The sequence below is a fragment of the Copadichromis virginalis genome, linkage group LG23 (genome assembly GCF_057382275.1).
Source record: "Copadichromis virginalis isolate Kocher_CV1m ecotype Utaka linkage group LG23, C_Virginalis_male_GT1.1, whole genome shotgun sequence".
Taxonomy (NCBI): Eukaryota; Metazoa; Chordata; class Actinopteri; order Cichliformes; family Cichlidae; genus Copadichromis; species Copadichromis virginalis.
Genome location: NC_140639.1, coordinates 40,643,746 through 40,658,610, shown reverse-complemented (window position 1 = coordinate 40,658,610; position 14,865 = coordinate 40,643,746). Strand labels below are relative to the sequence as shown.

The 14,865-nt window shown below is 40.4% G+C and overlaps 1 protein-coding gene across 1 annotated transcript; it reads right to left on the bottom strand.

Annotated features, from left to right (window-relative positions):
* Positions 1-521: 521 nt before the first annotated feature.
* On the bottom strand, positions 522-14,584 carry LOC146681633 (uncharacterized). The gene is made up of 9 exons (XM_085448789.1): positions 13,189-14,584; positions 12,943-13,105; positions 12,637-12,829; positions 11,214-11,315; positions 2,748-2,849; positions 2,430-2,535; positions 1,468-1,626; positions 1,333-1,386; positions 522-900 (listed from the first exon to the last, which is right to left on the bottom strand). The coding sequence occupies exons 1-9, from the start codon at positions 13,289-13,291 to the stop codon at positions 653-655; spliced, it is 1,230 nt and encodes a 409-aa protein (XP_085304915.1). The 5' UTR covers positions 13,292-14,584; the 3' UTR covers positions 522-652.
* Positions 14,585-14,865: the final 281 nt, after the last annotated feature.

The following is a 14,865-nucleotide window of genomic DNA, read 5'->3' as shown; positions in this document are numbered from 1 at the left end:
AAGGACTTAGAGCCAAGGGAGCGAGGTTAAAGTGTTCGAAAAAATCTGAAAAAAATTTGGGTCACTTCAGACCTCATACACTCCCTATAGAAGTCTAGATACACTGATACACACCAACCAGACTCTATTGTGTTTTCTGGAGACATTGTCCACTTGACAACAATGTGTTTTATGAGGTCCAAAAAAAGCAATATTGGGTCTTTAAAGGGACAATGATGTAATATTTAAATAGCTCATCATTACCATGAATACACATCTGACAGGACACAGGATTACTGGAACATCATTTTATTAGTGTTCTTGGATCTGAACATTAATTTTAACCATAAATAAAAAAAGAAATCTATGGACAAAAATGCCCACGCTTCCCACAGAAATATAAAAATATAGAAAACAGAAAAATTAAAAACATTTAAAATGAATTTTAATAGTTTAAAGGTAAATATTAAGGGGAGAAAATATGCATTTATAATTTTTTATTTTAAATATAACCCGTCAAAAAAAACCCTAAATAGATTAAATGTAAAAATTATGAAATACAAACTACTTCTGTATTTAACAAGAACTTTTTTTTCTTTAAACAGAACATCAGTGTTAACAACAATTGGCAATCTGACCAAGATGTAAAACCACAGCTCTCTAAACAGTTATTTTAGTTCATTTTTTTCTGCCTTTTTGCAGTTAATCCTCTGTTTCTTACAAAATCTCTTATGTTTTGAACTGTTCTTCCTGCCAACACCGGATCTTCTACCAATTTGCAATGACTGCATTCATTTTTGGTGGCTAGTTTCCCTTCGTTTATGTGGTCTTTCAAATGCCTCATCACTGCAGCAACCTCAGCCTTGGACCACATGTTTTTGGGAGCTCTTCGGGAATTGTGGGATTGAGCAGCATTTTTCTCTGGAAGATATATAAAGTAGTAGTAGTTAAAACAAACAAAAAACCAAACAAAAAAAACAAAAAACATTTGCTTGTTAAAAGAATGGATGCTACCCTGTACTAACTTCTGAAATGTGTTGCTACCATCAATATCAAAACGAGCTAAAATTCTGTTTGAAAATTTATCAAATTTCTAAAATGAGACAACATTTAGTGTTCCGCTGTGAATAAAAGACTGAATAAAAAGTTGAATAAAAGTCTCTTGATGCATGCTCAATCATCCAGGTAAGTAAATCCCAAAACGTTGATTCTGTTAATCTGGACGTAGCGTTTTCAGTGGGAGAAACATTTTGTCACTCATCCAAGTGACTTTTTGCCACCACTCTGCAGTTTGCCATATGTTGCAAAGTGATGAAACAATAATAAGCTTCGAGAACCAACTGCACCCCTTACCTTCAGAGGGAGCAGCAGTCTCACTTGCTGCAGGCATTGTGAGTAGTCCTTCATCTGCTGATTACACAATTTGATTAAGTTTTAATATTTGTAACAAACATTTTATCCACAGAAACCAAGCTAGTGGTAACTTACCACAATCTACAGTGTCTTGGGGCTGCGCTGTGTTTGTGGAATCAGCTACTGCATGTACAGGCTCACTGGTGCCACACGCCGACATTGTGAGTGATGTGTCATCATCATCTGATTCACTCTCACTGTCCTTTGTTTCAGCATCACTTAATGCAATTTCATCTGAGAAATTGTGGGGGAAAAAAACCAAAAAAACCAAACACATACAACCCCCCCAAAAACCTCACATTAACAACGAGATATGACAAAAAACAGAGCAAATACTGGAAATTATAGTACATAGTTTTACTATTTAAGGCCTGCTGCTGGGTTGTTGCCCTCCTATGGCCTACTCCACATCCAGGTAGCACCTCCATGCTCTGGACACTACACTAACAGACACAGCAAACCTTCTTGCCACAGCTCACATTGATGTGCTACGCTAGATGAGCTGCACTACCTGAGCCACTTGTGTGGGTTGTAGACTGTCTCATGCTACCACTAAAATGAAATCACCGCCAGCATTCAAAAGTGACCATAACATCAGCCAGAAAGAATAAGTGCTGAGAAGTGGTCTGTGGTCACCACCTGCAGAACCAGTCCTTTATTATGGTGAATTGACTATAATTTCCACTTGTTGTCTACTCTATTTGCAAAACAGCATGTGAAACTGGTTGTCAGTGTTACTTCCTAAGTGAACAGTTTGATATAACAGAAGTGTGACTGACTTGGAGTAACATCGCATTGTTTAAGTGTTCCCTTTATTATTTTGAGCAGTTTATGTTATGGAATGGGGAATTGAGGACAATCCCAAGTATACCATTTTTACAAGGTCCTGCACCAATGAGGTAATACTACATTTCTTTAATTAGACGTGACCACCCATTAATTAAAAAGGGAGCAGTGTTCATTTCAGCTAGTCTTAACTTGTTGAACTCCATTAATGCTTTTTACTATATAATGTACCTATTCACTAAATGTCTCACCTTTGCACTTATAGCCAAGCCACTTGAGGGAGGAAACCAGTCCCACACACTGAATGCACTTGTCCAAAGATGATATTGTTGTGCACACCAGACGATGATTGTGACACTGTTAGCAAAATATTGCAACATTTATTTGTTTTGGACAGTTGGAAAGGTGAGGTGTTTTCAATTCAGTTGCAGATATCAACTAATAAACTTCGTCCATGTAAATCACATCACACCCAGGTGACTGCCAAACACACACACACACAGCATCCATAAAGAATGATGATAGATTAAATTATTAGTTCATTAAGTGGTACACTGGATTATATTTACCCTTTCAGGCTCTGGATGTTTCAGGTCCAGATCATTGTTTGGAAAGCTGTTTGGTTGCGGCTTTAGGCAGCTCACAGTCTTCTGAATCTGGCTGGTCTCAGTCTTCGTGTGTAACAGATAGAGAATGAAGACAAAAGAACAGTAATCTGACAGTTACTAAAAATGCATCACTCAAGAGGATGAATAAACCATTTCACTATCGGCAAATAGCGTAAGGTACACATCGTGCATGAGAAACATTCATTAAAATCTGTCCTAGGTCAATGTTACCTCTTCAAAATCTTGCACTGAAGAAGAATGCATGGCTTCTGAGCCTTGCTGAGGCATTTCTTCATCAAGATCCTGCAACAAAGAAAAGATGGCACAAAGATTAGACCAAGTGCTCTTCTTGCAACTGTACTGGGCAGGCCTGTGCTTCTGTTTTTAATTTGCATGTGTGTGTGTGTGTGTGTGTGTGGGGGGGGGGGGGGGGCTTTCCACTCAAGAAATGTTTTCTTCTGAAAAAAATACTGGCTACAATAATTAACAACTGATTCCTTTGCAATCATCCATCCTCTTCCACTTATCCTTATCAGGATTGTGGGGTAGCAGTTTTGGGGCCTATACCAGCTACCATAGGGCAGTACAACCTGGACAGATCACCAGTCTAACATGGAAGGACAAGCATTTGCATTCACACCAAAGGGCAGTTTTGAATCACCAGTTAACCTAACCCCATAAGCTACATCTTTGGACTGTGGGAAGAAGCCAGAGTACACAGCCAGAGAGAGCCCATGCACTAAAGCAGTAAAAAGTGCCTAAAACAAGTTAAGAAGTTGTATAGTACTATCTATCTTAATGTTCAAGCCTGAGTTTCAAAAAATTTCAACATAGAAACAAAGCACATGCAGTCAGTTCTGCATGCTGTAGGTCAAACTGTCAAGACATACGAGAAGACCCCTCCTAAAACCAGAGTGATGTCACCATGAAGCAAACTTTGACGGAGTCCCCCAATAACAGTGTGGTCCTCCTAAGTCACATTTGGGTGGTTAACACACACACACACACACTCAGATGTTATCCAGACTTGCACTTTGAAACAATGAAAAGGACCTACAAGCCACGGTCCATGTAAATCACATCACACCCAGGTGACAGCCAAACACACACACACACAGCATCCATAAAGAATGATGATAGATTAAATTATTAGTTCATTAAGTGGTACACTGGATTATATTTACCCTTTCAGGCTCTGGATGTTTCAGGTCCAGATCATTGTTTGGAAAGCTGTTTGGTTGCGGCTTTAGGCAGCTCACAGTCTTCTGAATCTGGCTGGTCTCAGTCTTCGTGTGTAACAGATAGAGAATGAAGACAAAAGAACAGTAATCTGACAGTTACTAAAAATGCATCACTCAAGAGGATGAATAGACCATTTCACTATCGGCAAATAGCGTAAGGTACACATCGTGCATGAGAAACATTCATTAAAATCTGTCCTAGGTCAATGTTACCTCTTCAAAATCTTGCACTGAAGAAGAATGCATGGCTTCTGAGCCTTGCTGAGGCATTTCTTCATCAAGATCCTGCAACAAAGAAAAGATGGCACAAAGATTAGACCAAGTGCTCTTCTTGCAACTGTACTGGGCAGGCCTGTGCTTCTGTTTTTAATTTGCATGTGTGTGTGTGTGTGTGTGGGGGGGGGGGGGGGGGGGGGGGGGGGGGGGGGCTTCCACTTATCCTTATCAGGATTGTGGGGTAGCAGTTTTGGGGCCTATACCAGCTACCATAGGGCAGTACAACCTGGACAGATCACCAGTCTAACATGGAAGGACAAGCATTTGCATTCACACCAAAGGGCAGTTTTGAATCACCAGTTAACCTAACCCCATAAGCTACATCTTTGGACTGTGGGAAGAAGCCAGAGTACACAGCCAGAGAGAGCCCATGCACTAAAGCAGTAAAAAGTGCCTAAAACAAGTTAAGAAGTTGTATAGTACTATCTATCTTAATGTTCAAGCCTGAGTTTCAAAAAATTTCAACATAGAAACAAAGCACATGCAGTCAGTTCTGCATGCTGTAGGTCAAACTGTCAAGACATACGAGAAGACCCCTCCTAAAACCAGAGTGATGTCACCATGAAGCAAACTTTGACGGAGTCCCCCAATAACAGTGTGGTCCTCCTAAGTCACATTTGGGTGGTTAACACACACACACACACTCAGATGTTATCCAGACTTGCACTTTGAAACAATGAAAAGGACCTACAAGCCACGGTCCATGTAAATCACATCACACCCAGGTGACAGCCAAACACACACACACACAGCATCCATAAAGAATGATGATAGATTAAATTATTAGTTCATTAAGTGGTACACTGGATTATATTTACCCTTTCAGGCTCTGGATGTTTCAGGTCCAGATCATTGTTTGGAAAGCTGTTTGGTTGCGGCTTTAGGCAGCTCACAGTCTTCTGAATCTGGCTGGTCTCAGTCTTCGTGTGTAACAGATAGAGAATGAAGACAAAAGAACAGTAATCTGACAGTTACTAAAAATGCATCACTCAAGAGGATGAATAAACCATTTCACTATCGGCAAATAGCGTAAGGTACACATCGTGCATGAGAAACATTCATTAAAATCTGTCCTAGGTCAATGTTACCTCTTCAAAATCTTGCACTGAAGAAGAATGCATGGCTTCTGAGCCTTGCTGAGGCATTTCTTCATCAAGATCCTGCAACAAAGAAAAGATGGCACAAAGATTAGACCAAGTGCTCTTCTTGCAACTGTACTGGGCAGGCCTGTGCTTCTGTTTTTAATTTGCATGTGTGTGTGTGTGTGTGGGGGGGGGGGCTTTCCACTCAAGAAATGTTTTCTTCTGAAAAAAATACTGGCTACAATAATTAACAACTGATTCCTTTGCAATCATCCATCCTCTTCCACTTATCCTTATCAGGATTGTGGGGTAGCAGTTTTGGGGCCTATACCAGCTACCATAGGGCAGTACAACCTGGACAGATCACCAGTCTAACATGGAAGGACAAGCATTTGCATTCACACCAAAGGGCAGTTTTGAATCACCAGTTAACCTAACCCCATAAGCTACATCTTTGGACTGTGGGAAGAAGCCAGAGTACACAGCCAGAGAGAGCCCATGCACTAAAGCAGTAAAAAGTGCCTAAAACAAGTTAAGAAGTTGTATAGTACTATCTATCTTAATGTTCAAGCCTGAGTTTCAAAAAATTTCAACATAGAAACAAAGCACATGCAGTCAGTTCTGCATGCTGTAGGTCAAACTGTCAAGACATACGAGAAGACCCCTCCTAAAACCAGAGTGATGTCACCATGAAGCAAACTTTGACGGAGTCCCCCAATAACAGTGTGGTCCTCCTAAGTCACATTTGGGTGGTTAACACACACACACACACTCAGATGTTATCCAGACTTGCACTTTGAAACAATGAAAAGGACCTACAAGCCACGGTCCATGTAAATCACATCACACCCAGGTGACAGCCAAACACACACACACACAGCATCCATAAAGAATGATGATAGATTAAATTATTAGTTCATTAAGTGGTACACTGGATTATATTTACCCTTTCAGGCTCTGGATGTTTCAGGTCCAGATCATTGTTTGGAAAGCTGTTTGGTTGCGGCTTTAGGCAGCTCACAGTCTTCTGAATCTGGCTGGTCTCAGTCTTCGTGTGTAACAGATAGAGAATGAAGACAAAAGAACAGTAATCTGACAGTTACTAAAAATGCATCACTCAAGAGGATGAATAAACCATTTCACTATCGGCAAATAGCGTAAGGTACACATCGTGCATGAGAAACATTCATTAAAATCTGTCCTAGGTCAATGTTACCTCTTCAAAATCTTGCACTGAAGAAGAATGCATGGCTTCTGAGCCTTGCTGAGGCATTTCTTCATCAAGATCCTGCAACAAAGAAAAGATGGCACAAAGATTAGACCAAGTGCTCTTCTTGCAACTGTACTGGGCAGGCCTGTGCTTCTGTTTTTAATTTGCATGTGTGTGTGTGTGTGTGTGTGGGGGGGGGGGGGGGGGGGGGGCTTTCCACTCAAGAAATGTTTTCTTCTGAAAAAAATACTGGCTACAATAATTAACAACTGATTCCTTTGCAATCATCCATCCTCTTCCACTTATCCTTATCAGGAGTGTGGGGTAGCAGTTTTGGGGCCTATACCAGCTACCATAGGGCAGTACAACCTGGACAGATCACCAGTCTAACATGGAAGGACAAGCATTTGCATTCACACCAAAGGGCAGTTTTGAATCACCAGTTAACCTAACCCCATAAGCTACATCTTTGGACTGTGGGAAGAAGCCAGAGTACACAGCCAGAGAGAGCCCATGCACTAAAGCAGTAAAAAGTGCCTAAAACAAGTTAAGAAGTTGTATAGTACTATCTATCTTAATGTTCAAGCCTGAGTTTCAAAAAATTTCAACATAGAAACAAAGCACATGCAGTCAGTTCTGCATGCTGTAGGTCAAACTGTCAAGACATACGAGAAGACCCCTCCTAAAACCAGAGTGATGTCACCATGAAGCAAACTTTGACGGAGTCCCCCAATAACAGTGTGGTCCTCCTAAGTCACATTTGGGTGGTTAACACACACACACACACTCAGATGTTATCCAGACTTGCACTTTGAAACAATGAAAAGGACCTACAAGCCACGGTCCATGTAAATCACATCACACCCAGGTGACAGCCAAACACACACACACACAGCATCCATAAAGAATGATGATAGATTAAATTATTAGTTCATTAAGTGGTACACTGGATTATATTTACCCTTTCAGGCTCTGGATGTTTCAGGTCCAGATCATTGTTTGGAAAGCTGTTTGGTTGCGGCTTTAGGCAGCTCACAGTCTTCTGAATCTGGCTGGTCTCAGTCTTCGTGTGTAACAGATAGAGAATGAAGACAAAAGAACAGTAATCTGACAGTTACTAAAAATGCATCACTCAAGAGGATGAATAAACCATTTCACTATCGGCAAATAGCGTAAGGTACACATCGTGCATGAGAAACATTCATTAAAATCTGTCCTAGGTCAATGTTACCTCTTCAAAATCTTGCACTGAAGAAGAATGCATGGCTTCTGAGCCTTGCTGAGGCATTTCTTCATCAAGATCCTGCAACAAAGAAAAGATGGCACAAAGATTAGACCAAGTGCTCTTCTTGCAACTGTACTGGGCAGGCCTGTGCTTCTGTTTTTAATTTGCATGTGTGTGTGTGTGTGTGGGGGGGGGGGGGGGGGGCTTTCCACTCAAGAAATGTTTTCTTCTGAAAAAAATACTGGCTACAATAATTAACAACTGATTCCTTTGCAATCATCCATCCTCTTCCACTTATCCTTATCAGGAGTGTGGGGTAGCAGTTTTGGGGCCTATACCAGCTACCATAGGGCAGTACAACCTGGACAGATCACCAGTCTAACATGGAAGGACAAGCATTTGCATTCACACCAAAGGGCAGTTTTGAATCACCAGTTAACCTAACCCCATAAGCTACATCTTTGGACTGTGGGAAGAAGCCAGAGTACACAGCCAGAGAGAGCCCATGCACTAAAGCAGTAAAAAGTGCCTAAAACAAGTTAAGAAGTTGTATAGTACTATCTATCTTAATGTTCAAGCCTGAGTTTCAAAAAATTTCAACATAGAAACAAAGCACATGCAGTCAGTTCTGCATGCTGTAGGTCAAACTGTCAAGACATACGAGAAGACCCCTCCTAAAACCAGAGTGATGTCACCATGAAGCAAACTTTGACGGAGTCCCCCAATAACAGTGTGGTCCTCCTAAGTCACATTTGGGTGGTTAACACACACACACACACTCAGATGTTATCCAGACTTGCACTTTGAAACAATGAAAAGGACCTACAAGCCACGGTCCATGTAAATCACATCACACCCAGGTGACAGCCAAACACACACACACACAGCATCCATAAAGAATGATGATAGATTAAATTATTAGTTCATTAAGTGGTACACTGGATTATATTTACCCTTTCAGGCTCTGGATGTTTCAGGTCCAGATCATTGTTTGGAAAGCTGTTTGGTTGCGGCTTTAGGCAGCTCACAGTCTTCTGAATCTGGCTGGTCTCAGTCTTCGTGTGTAACAGATAGAGAATGAAGACAAAAGAACAGTAATCTGACAGTTACTAAAAATGCATCACTCAAGAGGATGAATAAACCATTTCACTATCGGCAAATAGCGTAAGGTACACATCGTGCATGAGAAACATTCATTAAAATCTGTCCTAGGTCAATGTTACCTCTTCAAAATCTTGCACTGAAGAAGAATGCATGGCTTCTGAGCCTTGCTGAGGCATTTCTTCATCAAGATCCTGCAACAAAGAAAAGATGGCACAAAGATTAGACCAAGTGCTCTTCTTGCAACTGTACTGGGCAGGCCTGTGCTTCTGTTTTTAATTTGCATGTGTGTGTGTGTGTGTGGGGGGGGGGGGGGGGGGGCTTTCCACTCAAGAAATGTTTTCTTCTGAAAAAAATACTGGCTACAATAATTAACAACTGATTCCTTTGCAATCATCCATCCTCTTCCACTTATCCTTATCAGGAGTGTGGGGTAGCAGTTTTGGGGCCTATACCAGCTACCATAGGGCAGTACAACCTGGACAGATCACCAGTCTAACATGGAAGGACAAGCATTTGCATTCACACCAAAGGGCAGTTTTGAATCACCAGTTAACCTAACCCCATAAGCTACATCTTTGGACTGTGGGAAGAAGCCAGAGTACACAGCCAGAGAGAGCCCATGCACTAAAGCAGTAAAAAGTGCCTAAAACAAGTTAAGAAGTTGTATAGTACTATCTATCTTAATGTTCAAGCCTGAGTTTCAAAAAATTTCAACATAGAAACAAAGCACATGCAGTCAGTTCTGCATGCTGTAGGTCAAACTGTCAAGACATACGAGAAGACCCCTCCTAAAACCAGAGTGATGTCACCATGAAGCAAACTTTGATGGAGTCCCCCAATAACAGTGTGGTCCTCCTAAGTCACATTTGGGTGGTTAACACACACACACACACACTCAGATGTTATCCAGACTTGCACTTTGAAACAATGAAAAGGACCTACAAGCCACGGTCCATGTAAATCACATCACACCCAGGTGACTGCCAAACACACACACACACAGCATCCATAAAGAATGATGATAGATTAAATTATTAGTTCATTAAGTGGTACACTGGATTATATTTACCCTTTCAGGCTCTGGATGTTTCAGGTCCAGATCATTGTTTGGAAAGCTGTTTGGTTGCGGCTTTAGGCAGCTCACAGTCTTCTGAATCTGGCTGGTCTCAGTCTTCGTGTGTAACAGATAGAGAATGAAGACAAAAGAACAGTAATCTGACAGTTACTAAAAATGCATCACTCAAGAGGATGAATAGACCATTTCACTATCGGCAAATAGCGTAAGGTACACATCGTGCATGAGAAACATTCATTAAAATCTGTCCTAGGTCAATGTTACCTCTTCAAAATCTTGCACTGAAGAAGAATGCATGGCTTCTGAGCCTTGCTGAGGCATTTCTTCATCAAGATCCTGCAACAAAGAAAAGATGGCACAAAGATTAGACCAAGTGCTCTTCTTGCAACTGTACTGGGCAGGCCTGTGCTTCTGTTTTTAATTTGCATGTGTGTGTGTGTGTGTGTGGGGGGGGGGGGGGGGGCTTTCCACTCAAGAAATGTTTTCTTCTGAAAAAAATACTGGCTACAATAATTAACAACTGATTCCTTTGCAATCATCCATCCTCTTCCACTTATCCATATCAGGATTGTGGGGTAGCAGTTTTGGGGCCTATACCAGCTACCATAGGGCAGTACAACCTGGACAGATCACCAGTCTAACATGGAAGGACAAGCATTTGCATTCACACCAAAGGGCAGTTTTGAATCACCAGTTAACCTAACCCCATAAGCTACATCTTTGGACTGTGGGAAGAAGCCAGAGTACACAGCCAGAGAGAGCCCATGCACTAAAGCAGTAAAAAGTGCCTAAAACAAGTTAAGAAGTTGTATAGTACTATCTATCTTAATGTTCAAGCCTGAGTTTCAAAAAATTTCAACATAGAAACAAAGCACATGCAGTCAGTTCTGCATGCTGTAGGTCAAACTGTCAAGACATACGAGAAGACCCCTCCTAAAACCAGAGTGATGTCACCATGAAGCAAACTTTGACGGAGTCCCCCAATAACAGTGTGGTCCTCCTAAGTCACATTTGGGTGGTTAACACACACACACACACACTCAGATGTTATCCAGACTTGCACTTTGAAACAATGAAAAGGACCTACAAGCCACGGTCCATGTAAATCACATCACACCCAGGTGACTGCCAAACACACACACACACAGCATCCATAAAGAATGATGATAGATTAAATTATTAGTTCATTAAGTGGTACACTGGATTATATTTACCCTTTCAGGCTCTGGATGTTTCAGGTCCAGATCATTGTTTGGAAAGCTGTTTGGTTGCGGCTTTAGGCAGCTCACAGTCTTCTGAATCTGGCTGGTCTCCGTCTTCGTGTGTAACAGATAGAAAATGAATATACAGTGCATTTTTGAAGAGGATTTTGAAACATTAAATAAACTGTATGAGAAAGATAAGTTTCAAGCTATTGTCTTTAAAATATTCACTGTCATGTATAGAGAATTTAAGGCCCTATGATTAAGAGACAAATAGTCAGTGTGATTTCTTCATTTTTTAAGCCATTGCTAAAGGAGTAAAACAATCACCTGTAGCAGCAACGAACTGTCACTAGGGCCCATTTATCTTCGAGGGACAAAATTTAAAATGAATCTAACTAAAGAGGCTACACAGCAAAATCTCCAGTGTTAAATTAACACTAGAGAGTGTCTATATGGGTCCACACAACACTGTTGAGTGTTGAATTAACACTTTTGACAGTGTTATATGTTTAAAAGTAACCTAGTCAGTTTTGAAGATTAACAAAGACTAACACTGAGCAGTGCTGATTTTCTAACACTGGAATATTTCTAACATTTTGAGTTATTTTCCAGTGTTAGAAAATCAGCACTGCTCAGTGTTAGCCATTGTTAATCTTCAAAACTGACTAGGTTACTTTTAAACATATAACACTGTCAAAAGTGTTAATTTAACACTCAACAGTGTTGTATTTAACACTCAGAGGTGTGGACCCTTATAGACACTCTCCAGTGTTAATTTAACACTGGAGATTTTGCTGTGTAGAATCACATTAAACATCAATCACTGTTAAAATTTAGAAACCGAAAGCCATTTTTTATTTCTGCATACCTGCTGATATTTTTTTAGTGCTTTTAGAGGGCTTTGATGTGGCAGCCATCACAATTGCCTGTTTTCCATTAGTACCTACCCCTGTTTTTCCAGTAGGTTATAGTACCATGTAGTTTTTCAGTAACTACTGCACCAAGGTTCCAAGTGATCCAAAGTGATCAGAAAATTTGACATAGACTGAATGCCACCAGGTGGCTGGTCAATGGTGTCACTCGATAAGTTATGAGTGCGCCTCCTTCGTGAAAATCCAAGCCATCATTTTTGAAACTCTGAAATGTTTGAAATAGCGACCAAAATTAACAGCGTGATCCCTGAATTGAACACTAAAGTATAGACTGAGCAGCAGGCATTTTGTCACCTTGACGTCCATGCTTGCTGTGGCATTTATATCACTGGATGCTCGGCTGCATTGCTATAGTTACCCCAGGCACAGTAGGTGATACTCAATTTCAGTGAAAAACTAGATGCCGTAAGTCACGTTAAGCCAATTTGAGTAGGTACAAATGTAAAAATGGCTTAGGGTATGCAATTTATCAGTTCCAAAAAGTACAATTGTAGAAATACCTTGCATCTCCAGAGCCAATCCGAGTCACCATAATTATAGTCTATTTCTTCACCTGGACTTATGTCTCTGCTTGCAAATAAGCATAGATGGGGCTTTCCATTGATATTTAATATTTTCATCTTAGCACTTGGACTGATGTGGTTGTCGTTGACAAGTCTGCCTAATGACCCATCTTCTTGAGATGCATCCACACTGTGGGGTTAGGCAAAAAAGTATTAGCTTAACTAGTTAGGAAGCTTTTTTTTCATAAATCAAAAGCAATGTGTAATTTAATCTTAATCAAACTACACTGATATAATACGCACCACCAGAGTTTTCCATCAAACTTGAATTCAAACATGAACACCTTCAGGCTGTCATGATAAACTCTGTGTCTCCGCTCACATTCTTCTTTTGTTATGAGTTTACCTCTGTATTCCAAAAGAAAGTCTCCTTTTTGGAATGGAACAGTCGTGAAAATGCCCCGACCTGAATTGCAGAGGCATACCAAGTGAGTGACAAAAGACAAAGTGACAAACTCCAAATCTAATCCAAACTAAAGACCAACTTACCTTTGAAGGCATTTATGTAGTGGATATCAAGTCCCAGTTTGTCCCTTCCAGCAGAAACATGACAGACTGCATCCTCCCGTGGAGGAATGCGTCTCCTTCGCATGTTCTCCTGTACGTTTTGATTGGCTGTATTACCAAAGCATATAAAGTATTACGATTATCGTCATCATTGTCATCATCATCAGTAGTAGCAGAACTAGCAGTAGTGTAGTTTACAGCATAAACACAGCTGACTTATTCATAGTGCTAATTTATGCCTTCTTTTAAAATGTTAAAGGCCTAGTACTCAAAATGGCGACATGTGACATTTCTGTAATGGCGACTGCAGAGAGTGATACAAGTACTGAGAAAGCTTAGGCATCAAAACTGTAAGAAGTTTTTTCTTCAGGCATATAAATAAATACACGACTAAATACACTTATACCCTTGCTTTTATTTTAGGGCTGTCAGCAGAATGGACAGACATTGGACAAACTGCCCGAAATTAGCTAACAGCGACATCAGGGATTTTGACTCAGACTGCGCTGGTTTAATTGTTAATCGCGTTAGTCGCGATGTCGGCATTAACACGTTTAAGCCACAATAATGCTTTAACACCGAGTAAATCCTAACACGGGTTAGCCCGCTTTATCGCGTTGACGCGGTTAGTCGTCAGCCCTATTTTATTTACTCAATGACAAACGCTGGGGCCGTTTTACTTCTTCAAAGACTCACTAACAGTCCATAAAGCATAAATTAAACCAGTTTAATATAGGCCTGTGCACCTATAATTTCATATAGTATTAAAGTCATGGTGCATTTTACATTAAAAAAGGCTTACCTTTGTGTTTTTAATCCGTCTTCGTATTGCCGTCGACATACACTTGTTAAAGGGCACGCGCGCGAAAGTTGTGGCGCCGTTTCCTGTAGGTACCGCCTATATATATAGCCTACCAATCACAATGACTTCCGGCCGTGTGTATTGAAAATGTGTATTAAATTGCAGTACCTACACACATCCACTCTAACTCGAAACGTCGCTGTGCAATACACTGGAATACACAAAAATCAGGTGAGGGGGTATAGGTGGACTTTTAAGAAAATCAGAAAATCTTTTAATTATAGTTTAATAAATGAATTTACACTACAGTTTAAGCAAATACAGGTCAAAAGATAAATAATGACCTCATAAGAAGTAGAAAAAATTATTATTTAGACACTTAAAAATGCATTTACAAGTCATGTTTTAGGGGGACACATGAATACACAGCAAAAAGTCGAAATGTCCCCGGAGCCCAGGTACAGCGCAGGTCAAATGTCAATCCATACCACATAGACGCACTCACACACACACACACACACACACACACACACACACACACACACACACACACACACACACACACACACACACACACACATAAGAAAGTAAGCAAAGTTATTAAAAAATTACAAAGACGTATCCCATGTGTAATAACCCCAATTGTTCTGACTTTGACAGAAAAATTTGTTGTATTTGTTTGGAAGATAAGCTTTCAGGAACTTAAATGGGCTTGGACAGATTGGCTGGTATTCGCCAAACAGAATTAACATTAAAAAAGGAAAGCTGATAAGAAAATTTAAAAAGAAAAAAAAAATTCTTTCTCCCTAAATGCATAATAGATCAGTGAGCACAGCTTGCTTGAAGCTTCAACCTTG

Excerpts from the sequence above, each read along its gene's own strand:
- LOC146681633 (XM_085448789.1), bottom strand. The coding sequence starts at position 13,291 with ATGCGAAGGAGACGCATTCCTCCACGGGAGGATGCAGTCTGTCATGTT. Across the intron at positions 13,106-13,188 it reads CTACATAAATGCCTTCAAAG|GTCGGGGCATTTTCACGACT; the intron begins GTAAGTTGGTCT and ends TCTGCAATTCAG. Across the intron at positions 2,536-2,747 it reads AACATCCAGAGCCTGAAAGG|TGTCACAATCATCGTCTGGT; the intron begins GTAAATATAATC and ends TTTTGCTAACAG.